Source organism: Mus caroli, chromosome 6, assembly GCF_900094665.2.
Source record: "Mus caroli chromosome 6, CAROLI_EIJ_v1.1, whole genome shotgun sequence".
Classification (NCBI taxonomy): Eukaryota; Metazoa; Chordata; class Mammalia; order Rodentia; family Muridae; genus Mus; species Mus caroli.
In genome coordinates, this window is record NC_034575.1 from 68,460,936 (window position 1) to 68,473,240 (window position 12,305).

Below are 12,305 nucleotides of genomic sequence, written 5' to 3' on the forward strand. Positions count from 1 at the left end.
AGGATGTCTGTCTGTGTGAGGATGTCTGTGTGAGGATGTCTGTCTGTGTGAGGATGTCTGTCTGTGTGAGGATGTCTGTGTGAGGATGTCTGTCTGTGTGAGGATGTCTGTCTGTGTGAGGATGTCTGTGTGAGGATGTCTGTGAGAGGATGTCTGTGTGAGGATGTCTGTCTGTGTGAGGATGTCTGTCAGTGTGAGGATGTCTGTCTGTGTGAGGATGTCGGATCCCCTGGAACAGGAGTTGTAGACAGTTGTGAGTTGCCATGTGAGTGCTGGAAATTAAACCCAGGTCCTCTGGAAGAGTGGCCAGTGCTCATAACTACTGAGCCACCGCTCCCTGTTGCAGCTGACTTTAATTATGTACATGCCCAATATACATAGGCATGAGAATTTCTTTTTGAAAGTTCACTCAGAAGATAGTTTTCTAGTTCTCTACCTTGCATTTAGTGCCCAGCTATGTCCTGGAATATGTTTGAATGGAAGCTGTTCACAAAAGGGGAGTTATTAAAGATTATGAGATGAGATTATTTCCGTTGTTTAGAGCAGGGTGTTTTATCCTTGATGCAGGTAAGAGTCCTGGGTTGCTAGGTGCTCTGTTAGGAGAGGGATGTATGCATAGCCCAAGCAAAATAGATGCCCAGCTTGCTAAGTTTTCTATATGCTTGCCTGTCTGACTTCTGCCTCACCCTCTAGTTCATTGGTATTATAGGCATGAATCACAATGTCTGTATCTAATTCCTTTTTAGATACAAATGAACTAAACCATTTCATCAAAAGAAATTGTCAGAAAGCATTAAAGAACACTATTGAACTATATGCTGTCTACAGCAAACTCAGTTTAAATCCAAAACCACAAATAGATTGAGAATACAAAGTTAGAAAAAGATACTGCATCACAGATTTAACCAAGAGGAAGCGTGTAGCTTTATATCACGGTAAACCAGACTCTAAAACATTAAAAATATCCTGAGAAAAAGAGCTTATTATATTAATAAAAGTTCTAATATAATCTAATATCTACTTGATCATAGACATTTTCCATCTAACTAAATACCCTTAAAGTATGAAAGGGAAAAAAATTAAAAGAATTAGTAGGATTTCATTAATAGTAGGAGATTTCACTGTTCCATATGGTTAAGTAAAGAAATGTATTAGGACAATGGAAGAAACCAGCTATAGGTATTTAGATATATACAGTATTTCCAGCAACAGCAGAATATGCATTTTCTCAAGTGTGCATGGAACGTCCTCCAAATAAGATTGCATGATTGCCCCTAATTCAAGTCTCAAGTCTCAATCAACCTTAATCATTGAATCAATGATTAAAAAAATCCTTTCAAACAAAAAATAATCTTTGAACCTAATGGTTTCACTGATGAATTTTACTCAACATTCATGGAAGTGCTAATACCAGTTTGTGAACTTACAAAAGTGTACAGAGGACTTTCTGACTCAATCCATAAATGAGTATATCTTTAAATCAAAGCCAAAGATAGTTACAAGAAACCTGCCATCCGATACACCTTGTAAAAGTACTTAATACAATACTAAGAAGTCAAATATAAGACCATCTTGAAAGGATTCTGCGTCCTGGCCATGTTAGACTTATCTTAGGTTTCCTGTTTCTCTCTGTATTTGTTAACATCTCAGGAAGCAGCCGTGACAGTGGTGCTCCTTGACCCATTTCAGGGTTTCAGGACAGAGTCTGAAGATGGGGAATGTAGGACTTCTTCTTCACACGCCCCTTCTGATTTTCACAACATACAAAACATCTACACCGGGATCTTTCCAAGCAACATTTTTGGGAGTAAGTTAGCCCAAGTTGATTTAAAATTATGATGATTCTCCCTCTGTCTCTTGAGTGCTAGGATTATAGGTGTGTACCACCATACTTAAACCATCCAAGTTATTTGATCTCCTGCAAGTCTCCCCCAGTGCTGTAGGATGGAAGTTGTCACTGAGCAGTGCCCAGTGTAGGGGTTGCCTTCTTTTTCCACAGAGAAAAATGTGGTTTTGTGGTACTTCCTCTTCAGAATGAAGGTGGGGCTCCTTACATTGATACAATCTTACAATCTAGAGGTCTTGATCAGGTTCATTTTCTCTGCCAGTTAAATAATTAAAATGCAGAAAAAAATCTGGTGTGTGGCAGGTAGCAGTGGAGAAATTACAAACACCGCAGATAACATCAGACAGATGCAGGCATGTAGCAGATATACAGAGAAAGAGACCTGCAAAGCTGAGGTGGGATTTGGGAAGCCAAAAAGCCCAGTCTCTTTTCAGGGTTAGAGTTTTTGAAATCTCTCGAGAGTTTTCCTCCCCTAATTTAGACTTGGTCAATTTGAAGAAAGGAGGGTTGATCGGCCCACATCTGTGTAACACATCCAGATCCAGCCTTGGACTTATTCAGCCAGTTTATCATCAGGAGGCCCACTGAAGGGAAATGGGGCCCTTTCGGGAGCTTTGGTTTCAGATCCTGAGAAACCAACTCTTCCCTCTGCAAAAGGGCCATGGTTATCAGACCCACGGCCATTGCGCACTCAGTCTGTAATGTCCCCTATGTGCAACATTGTCTGGTTAGTTTCTTGGTGACCTAGTCCCACTCTACTATAGCTTCTGCTGACTGTTTCATTTTCCCCTAAAAATAGTATATAAGATGCTGTACTTGTTATTTAATAAACTTGCTTGGCATGTGACATAGCTTGTGCAAGACCTGGACATAAATTTTATTATCTTCTCTGCCTTCTGTCTTTATCTTCTGATCTCCTAATCCTCCCCCTCAGGACTCTGTCATGGAAGAATGGCCTGCTGGTCCAAATCAATGTTTAATTGTAGAATTATGAATGGTTAAGATGGTAAATTGTGTTACATGTATTTTGCCACAGTTTCTAAAATCCAAAAGTTTTTACTGATTATAAAGCCTATAATAATACAGACATGTCTACACTCTAGTTGATGCTGGTACAATGCTTCAGTGTGTTCAGGTTCTCTGTAAGCTGTAGGATTTTAACAATTACTGTTCAGAGATTGTGCTCCCTTGTTTCTTACCTGTAAGAAAGCTGCATACTGATGGTCAGAATAAGCTCTGAGATGCATGCACAGTGCTCTCTGAAGCTCCTCAGTATAGATAGGTACCAAGCAGGGTTAGAGCAGGCTCACAAAGGTTTTTAAGGTATAATAGGATTATACTTCTGCTTATTGTCAAACTATGTTAGTCTTGTTTCAGAAAGTAGTAAATACCCTTATATTAATATTTTTATTTCATCTACTATCCTCTGATAATTTTCTACTTACAGATGCAATGAGAGTATAATAAAAACAGTTTGAGTGCTACCAAGCCCAGTTTGCCCTTCCCATGTGTGTGTGTGTGTGTGTGTGTGTGTGTATACAGGTGGCCAAAGAGGGAGGGCGTCCTATTCCTTGGAGCTGGAGTTAGGCATTGTGAGCCCCCTATCGTGGGTTGTGACTTCTGAACTCTGGTCTCAAGATTGGGCAGCAAGTATTTAACTGCAGAAACACCTCTCCAGCCCCTACCCATGGCTTTTGATATTTTGTTCTAAATTTAGATATCCAAAGAGAAGAAGAGAAAGTAAAACGGTCTGTGAAAGATGCAGCCAAGAAGGGCCAAAAGGAAGTCTGTGTGGTTCTGGCCAAGGAGATGATCAGGTCAAGGAAAGCTGTGAGCAAGCTCTATGCCTCCAAAGCACACATGAACTCTGTGCTCATGGGCATGAAGAACCAACTTGGTAAGGCCCAGGTACCTGACACCCCCAATAATGCTGCTGCCATTGTTACTGTCAACACTGGTTTCCTTGCGTAGAAAGAAGAGGATCAAGTCTCTTTTATTTTTTGTTTTTTGTTTTAAACTTTTCACATTGCCTTAACTAGGGTACTGTACAAATGTAGAATATTATTGTTACTATTATTTTGTTAATCACTTTTTTGCCAATGGTTTTGAAATAATGAATCTACATAGAAGTCTTTGTTTAGATGTTAGAACATATTGAATGTATATGTTCAGCTGCAGTCCATACTCTCATAAAATGAACATCTGCTTTTATTCTATTTAGATATGATACCTTTTCATAGCATTTGATTAAAATTCAGATTCTGTTTGATCTTGGAAGCCCTGTGTACTCTGACTTCATCTCCTCCTTGTCTCCTTCCTTCTCTACATCCATCTGTACTGCTCTCTCAGTTCCTGGAACTGGATCAGCGTATGCTTATCCTAGAACCTTTGTATTTAATGATCTCTACAAGTACACAGTGCCCCATCTCTTGAAATGATTGGTCCTTATCCTACAGGTCTCAATTAAGATGTTAGGCACACAGTAAGGCTTCTTCTAAAACTTCTGTCAACAACATAACTCTATAACTCTTTTTTTTCCCCCTCTCTCTCTCCCTCTCTCTCTTTTTTACTTAATGGGGTTTCTCTGTTTAACAGCCCTGGCTGTCCCACGACTCACTTTGTAGACCAATTTGGCCTGAAACTCACAGAAATCTTCCTGCCTCTGCCTCCCAAGTGCTGTGATTAAAGACTTGTGCTGCCAAGCCTGGCTTCTAAGTAATTGATTTCTAATGAAATTAACATGTTCTGTTAGTTTTTTAAAAAACCATGCTAGGAACTGAACATAGAACTTTGTATTGGCTAGGCAAGTGATATACCGTAGACCTATATCCCCAGTCTTGTTTGTTTGTTTGCTTGTTTGTTTGTTTGCTTGAGTCTCAATATGTAGCCCTAGTTGGCACAGAACTCAAAAAGATTCATTTGCCTCTGCTTCCTGAATGCTGGAATTAAAGGCATGGGCCACCATGTCTCACATTGCTGTATTCTTAATGTATACACTGTGTCCAACTAGAGCCAGACACCTTGTCTGTCTAACCCATGGCTCTCTCTAGCTTAGAAAGGAGTGTCATGTAACACCTGTGAAGAACACATCCATAAGTAGGTTCAAATGCTAGTGACTGTTTCTCTGTAGTGTGTGGTTGTTTTCTATATGTACTTTGAATATTAAATGTGGAGCAAAATCCTTGATTCATTAGTTCACTTTTTGGAGACTTTTATTATTTATTTTTTTAGAATCTTATTTAGCTTTCCTTTCTGTATATGAATGTTTTGCCTGCATGTATGTCTGTGTAGTATATGTGTGGAGTACCTGCAGAAGAGGACATCGTATCCAGTGGAACTGGAATTCTATACGACTGACTGCTAGCTGCTGTGTGGGCACTGAGAATCAAACCCAGGTCTTCTACAATTGCAGCCTGTACTCTTAACCACTGAGCCGTATCTCCAGCCCTCTTTTTTTTTTTTTTTTTTTTTTAAATTTATCTGTATGTCTATATATGTGCTTGTGGGTGCTGGCAAAGGCCAGAAGACGGTGTCTGATCCCCCTTGGAGTTAGAGTTACAAGTGGTATCCTTTGCAAGAGCAGCAGGTGTTCTTAACCACTGAACCATCTCTAGCTCTATTTATTAGTTCATTTTTTCCAGCTAGTTTTTATGGCATTTTTTCTTTCCTTTTTCTTTCTCTTTACTATCTCCCAGTTTTGATCTTAGAACTCCTATATTTCAGAAAGTCCCTCAGGACATGCAGACTACATGATATTGTAATTTAGATCCCTTATCTACGGGGTGTCTAGGTCTAAATGTTTGTACTAACTCTGTTTCCAGGTGAGGCTTGTATAAGTCACCTGGGCTCAGGCACCTTCACTGCCTATTTTTATTGTAATTGCTTCTTATATACATTATCTGCTTATTGTTTTTAGGTATTTGTAAGATTTCTCAGCAATAGTGTGATATCCCTGTATTAACTAAAGGCTAAAGTCTTGAATAGCACCTTTCCTTTTTGGTCTCTTTGACGTAGGTCAAATTACATTAGGCTTAATTGGGGAGGGGGTCTTGTTAATGATGGTTGTTTTTGTTTTTTAAGATTTATTATATATATATGTATGTATATATATGTGTGTGTATATATATATGTATGTATATATATGTGTGTGTGTGTATATATATATGTGTGTGTGTATATATATGGATGTATATATATATATGTATATATATATACACACATATATATACATATATATAAATTACATTATAGCTGTCTTGAGACACACCAGAAGAAGGCATCATATCCCATTGCAGATGGTTGTGAAATACCATATGGTTGCTGGAAATTGAACTTTGAAAGAGCAATCAGTGATCTTAACTGCTGAGCCATTTCTCCAGTCCCAATGATGGTTGTTTTTGAGACAGGGTCTTATTGTATACCTTACTTTTGGGAGTCAAGTTCTCCTGTTATGTGGATCCTAGGGAAGGAATCAGGTCATCACTGTGTTGGTAGGCACCTTTGTATATGGAGCTATCTTGCTGTATCCCCCTGCCCTGCCTTTTGACGTTGCAATTAAAATTCAGAAAGGTATAAGTACAATTATCTTAGGAATCAAATTGAAAGCACATACTTGGAATAAATTAAGTAAAAACCCCAATAAGCTTGATCAAATCAATATATGTTTATAATTGCAAACTGCTAGATTCCAGAGGGCTGTAAAGAGGAGTAGAGAATCAAGAGAGCTGTCTTTCAGGCCCTGAGGAGGTCTGAAGCAGGATATGAGGATGAGTGGTGTGTGTGTGTGTGTGTGTGTGTGTGTGTGTGTGTGTGTCAGGAGAGGGAGATGGTACATCTGAAAGGACTGCTTATGTAAATGCCCTGGGGTCAGAGAACTGTGTTTGCAACACTAAAGGAAGACCTGGGAGTTTGGGATTCTGAGCAGGGTGTGTAGAGATGTCTGGAAAGGATGGGCAGTGAGGTGCAGAATATTGTTTTTACAGCTGTTTGGAGACTGATTTTTAAAGACAAGTTTAAAGTGAAGCATGTTGTAGTGACAGTACAGATAAAGGGCAGTGGGAGTTGAGTTGAGATATTTTGGGGAGATCGAGGGAGGAATCTGAGTGGAAGGAGTAACTGCACAAAGACAGCTGAAATATTTCAAGCTGTGTTCAGGAGAGTTTGACAAGAGTGCGCTGAGGAGAAAGTTGGAAAGGGGGGCTGGAAAGGAAGGTTGAAGTCAGAGTTTTCAAAGTTAGGTAAGGGATTTAACCTCACACTGTGGGTATGGAGAACTAACTTTGGGTTATTGTGAACACAAACTATAGGCTCAGGGGACTCTGATGCCAAAGATGGAGATCCTAGGGCCTGAGAGGAAATGGAATGGAATGAAGGCATGGAAAGAAAGGTAAATGTGAATAGAGTGGAGAGACCTTAGTGACACCTAAGCAAGCGTAAGGGAGGGAGCCTGGCAAGACTGCAAGGCCATTAATGAAGGACACTGAGAGCTCTGGAGGAAAACATGCTGCTGCAACAGAAAGGATCACCTGGGACTAACTGGGCTGGTGCCTCAAAATCAGTGACTGTGCTGGAATGTTTATGTTGGGAAATTTAATACAGCTGAGGGGTAACAGTATCGAACCCCAGAAGGAAGGAAGCAAAGGAAAGTCTCCATTCTGGGAGTAGGAAACAAGCAAGGCTTATAACCAGAGTTCCCAAGCACAGTTTGCTAGTCTTGGCCCTAGAGCTCTGTATCAGCCCTAGCCTGTGACTGCTCTGAAGGGTTTTTTCATTAAGATGTTCTCTTATTAAAATGGAGCTGTCCCCAGGTGGGTGATGTTACCCTTTGCCAGCTATTAATATATTGTTGTGATTAGATACTTGGCAAGAACAGCCTTCTGACAGCAGCTGCTTGCAGAAGAAGACAGATGATGAGCATGTTTTGACTGGGGGCAAGAGTTAAGGAAGAGGTTCAGAGGTGGGGCAGGAATAGAATTACCAAATGATCTTGCAATTCTGCTTCTGGGTGTGAACTCAAGAATGGGAAACAGAGGCATGAACAGATAAGTGCACCATCACATATTCCTATGTGATTCGCAGTAGCCAAAGGGGGAAACGATGTAAATGCCCATTGGTGGGTGGAGAGATAGATACAATGTTGCATACACATATTAGAATGTTATTCAGCCTTGGGGCTGGGGAGATGGCTCAGTGGGTAAAAATGCTTGCTGTACAACTAAGAGGACATGAGTTTGAATTTCCAGCACCTATTAATAGCTGGGCATGGCCACTCATGCCTATAATCCTAGTATTGGGTGAGGATGTTAAGAGACAGACAAATCCCAGGAGCTCTCTGACCTGCCAGCCTAGCCAAAACAGCAAACTTCATGTTTAGTGAGAGACCCTGTCTCAGAATATAAGGCGAATAGCAGTAGAGAAAACTCCAATGTCTTCTGACTTCCTTATGTGCTCAGGGCATACACATTTGTACACACATACCATGTGCATACAAAATAATGCTCATTCTTAAAAATGGAAAAAAAAACTCTGGCATGTTACACTGCATGAGCCTTAAACATACCTTCTAACAAAGTCTAGATACTGGCACATATCTAAGTACCTAGAATATGGGCTTGTTGTTTTAAAATACAACAGAAATATGTAAAATGAAATGTTCATACTTTGGGCGGTGACATTGTGGGGTAATACATACATAGTATAGGTTTTTGGTGTCCTTGGCTCTGGGAAGATCACTGTCTCATTGGGTGTGTATTTCTGGCATGGGCTGTCCTAGCAAGTCAGCTTCTCCAATTCCTGTGTGATTTTGAAATAGCTGCAGCTATTGTCTACTTCCCTGTAAGTAATTACAGTTCTGTCACCACATGTCAGAGCGTAGTTCTCTTTGTCAGGGATGCAGTATGTTTCTACCTTCCTGGCAGAATCTTACCTGTAAGGGCTACAAACCCCTTCTTCATCATAACTCCTTTCAGGACAGCATCTAAATTACCCTGCTATATTTTGATTTTAATCTAACACAAACACACACACACACACACACACACACACAGATTAATTACAGAGCCTCAAATGAAATGCTTTCTCATGTACTTAGCATGAACTTATTTTCTGATTGACAGACCATAATTACATTTCCATGATAAAATGTGGTTGTGATCTGCTAGGTCAGTTAGCATATTCTATATTCTTCATCTTTCTTGCCTGGCTTTTTAACATTGTTACAGTGCTGAGGACTGAACCCCAGGCTGTGCATATGCGAAACAAGCCCTCTGCCTCTGGGCTGTGCCTTTAGCCCCACTGTGTGTTACTTTGAAGTATATGTTAATATTGACTTATTACCCTACTGTGTAATACATTTCATAACTGAGTCCTCCTGACTCTGTGACACTCACTACCATTTGGCCAGCAGTTTATGACATTTATACCCTTCAAAAGTCTCTCCTGCCTGGCATCTTTTGTAAGCCATTGTTCTCTACTTCTGTGATTCTACTTCTGTGATCTTTTTCATTAGGATGCACAATGTAGGTGGTTCATGGCTCATCTGTTTTCCATGTCTGCCTTGTTCCACTGATTATTATTATTATTATATTATGATAATTATTATTATTATCTAGATTCCTCCTTATTGTTACGAGTGATGGGACTTCCACTCCTTTAGGACTGAGTGTAGTATAGTGCTGTGCTGTATTAGTTTGGTGTCACTGTGCCCAGGATACCTGACCTATGGGAGACAGGTTTATTTTGACTCTCAGACATTTCAGTTCATAAGGACATGGCAGAGCACATCAGAGTAAAGAGGTTGCAGAGAGTGAGACAGAAAGGGGCTGGATCTGACCTGCAAAGAACTTCTCTTACTTCTGCCAGGCAAACCCCAGTTCCCAAAGTTTCCAGATACCCCCATATAGTGTATCCAGCATTTAAACTGAGCAGAAGCAGACGGGTGCTGGGTATGAGGGTTAAGGTGGTGACAACAACATTTCAGATTCAAACCAAATAAGTCTGTAGTTTCTTTATCCATTTGTTTGTTGACGAGCATGTAAATTTGGTTCCATGTCTTGATTATTGTGAGGCTACAATGAACTTAGAAATTCATATATCCTTTTGACCTTCTCACTTCACTAAATTTAATATATATACATACATATATATGTGTGTATATATATATATATACACACACACACGTGTGTGTGTGTGTGTGTGTGTGTGTGTATGTGTGTGTCTCTTCCCAGTATATATACTAGACCACATTCTCTTAGTTGTTTTGTTTTGTTTTGTTTTGTTTTGTTTTGTTTTGTTTTTTAAGAGAATCTTTATATCATTTTACTGTTTTGTTGTTGTTGTTGTTGTTTGAGACTGAGTCTTTGTGCTGGCTAGTTTTATGTCAACCTAGCAAAACTAAAGTTATCTAAGAGGATTCATAGACCCACATGAGATTTACCTGTGTGTGTGTGCATGCATGTGTGTGCACATGTGTTCAGGTGCACACACCTGTGGGTATACAGAGGTCAGAGAAGGATATTGGGTATCCTGATCTATCACCTTCCACCCATTGCTTTGAAACAGGGTTTCTGGTCAGTTTCTGTCACTGTGATGAAACACTATTGCCAAAAATCAGTTTGTGAAGTAAAGGGTTTATTCAGTTGACACTTTGACAGCACTGTTCATTGAGGGAAGTCAGGCCAGGAACTCAAACAGGCTAGGCTTGAATTGATGCAGAGGCCATGGAGGGGTGCTGCTTACTGGCTTGCTTCCCCGTATTTACTCAGCCTGCTTTCTTATAGAATCCAGGACCACCAGCCCAGGGATGGCGCCACACAGAATGGGCTAAGCCGTCTCCCTCTGATCACTAATTGAGAAAATTCCTTCTAACTGGATCTCATGAGGGCACAGTTATCAACTGAGGCTCCTTCCTCTCAGATGACTCTAGCTTACATCACTTTGACACAAAACCAGCCAGTACATTCTTAGATCCTGGAGCTAGGGTGGTGGCCAGCAAGCCCTAGGGACCCTCCTGTCTCTACCCCTACAACACTTTTTACAAGATGCGGGAATTTGAACTCAGATCCGCAGGCTTGTAGAGCAAGAACATTTGCCTGCTTCACCATCTCCCAGCAACCTTAGTATTTTCTAATACCTGTCTTTTTATATCCTCTTAATGGCATAGATGCTTTACTGCCTGTTTCAGCTGCATGGATTCTTGAGCCATCTTCTAATGCTACCTGCCATGCATTAACATTTGCCTTTCCTCTCTTTCCTCTTCTTTGACGAGGAGTGCAAACAGGCCAGACTTGAGCTGATGCAGAGGCCGTGGAGGGGTGCTGCTTCCCGTAAAAAGTGTTGTAGGGGTAGAGACAGGAGGATCCCTAGGGCTTGCTAGCCACCACCCTAGATCCAGGATCAAAGAATGCATTGGCTGGTTTTGTGTCAAAATGATGTAAGCTAGAGTCATCTGAGAGGAAGGAGCCTCAGTTAAGGACAGTGGTCAGAGAATTGAAGAACACTTCTTATCTTGGAAATGCTCAGTGCCTGTTAGACAGGCATTTGCCTGTTCACTCATGTTTTCTGTTAGATAAGAACGCTTCCTAGGGTCAGGATTCTGCTGAAGTTAAGTGTTCAGTGTGTACACTGCAGTACAGGAAAAGTGTGTGCAACTGATAGTGAGCAACTTGCTTTGCAGTGAGTGAACGACTCATGCAATTCTGTAACACATTGGGAAGGTTGCTCACTTGTCACTTGACTGTTAGCAATGAGCACAGAGAGGGAATGGTCATTTGCTTCTATGGCACTTTCCTGCAAAGAAGATGTATAGTGTCAGATCACAGAAGGCTTTTCCCTAGTAAGGAACTGTAGCTCTGTGTTGACCCACATAACTTACTCGGTTTTACTTCTGTTTATCTCACTTTTCTGAGGACAGCAGCTACAGGCTCTTCCCAGAGCAGACACTATCATCTAGTGGGTAGGAGACTCGCTGGGTAAGCTTCAAGCCTTCTGTTTCCCACTGTGGTCTTATCCTTAGGCTTGAGCCCAGCCTTTCATTTGTGACTTGTTTCCAGGTGTCATACTAAGCCTCCCTCCACGGTGGCTCATTGGTGTGAATCTCAGAGAGTTCACACTATACTGTCTAGTGCCTTAGTTTGGGTTTCTATTGCTATGAGGAAACACCATAGCCAAAAGCAAGTTAGGGAGGAAAGGGTTTATTCAGCTTATGCTTCCACATCACAGTTCATCCTCAAAGGAAGTTGGGGCAGGAACTCAAGCAGGGCAGGAACTTGGACGTAGCACCTGATGGAGAAGCTGTGGAGGGGTGCTGTGTACGGGCTTGCTCAGCCTGTTTTCTTATAGGATCCAGGGCCACCAGCCCAGGGATGGCACCACCCACAATCACTATGCCTCTATCAATCACTAATTAAGAAAATACTCTACAGGCTTGCATGTAGCCCAATCTTTTTTTTTTTTTTTTTTT

General features: G+C 40.9%; 1 protein-coding gene across 1 annotated transcript in view; it reads left to right on the forward strand.

The window, feature by feature from the left end:
• Positions 1-12,305, forward strand: part of Chmp3 (charged multivesicular body protein 3) — a 35,129-nt gene that overhangs the window by 14,536 nt on the left and 8,288 nt on the right. Inside the window, exon 3 of the mRNA XM_029478214.1 lies at positions 3,564-3,803. Within this exon, the coding sequence (XP_029334074.1) occupies positions 3,564-3,803 (240 nt within the window). The remainder of the gene's footprint in view (positions 1-3,563; positions 3,804-12,305) is intronic.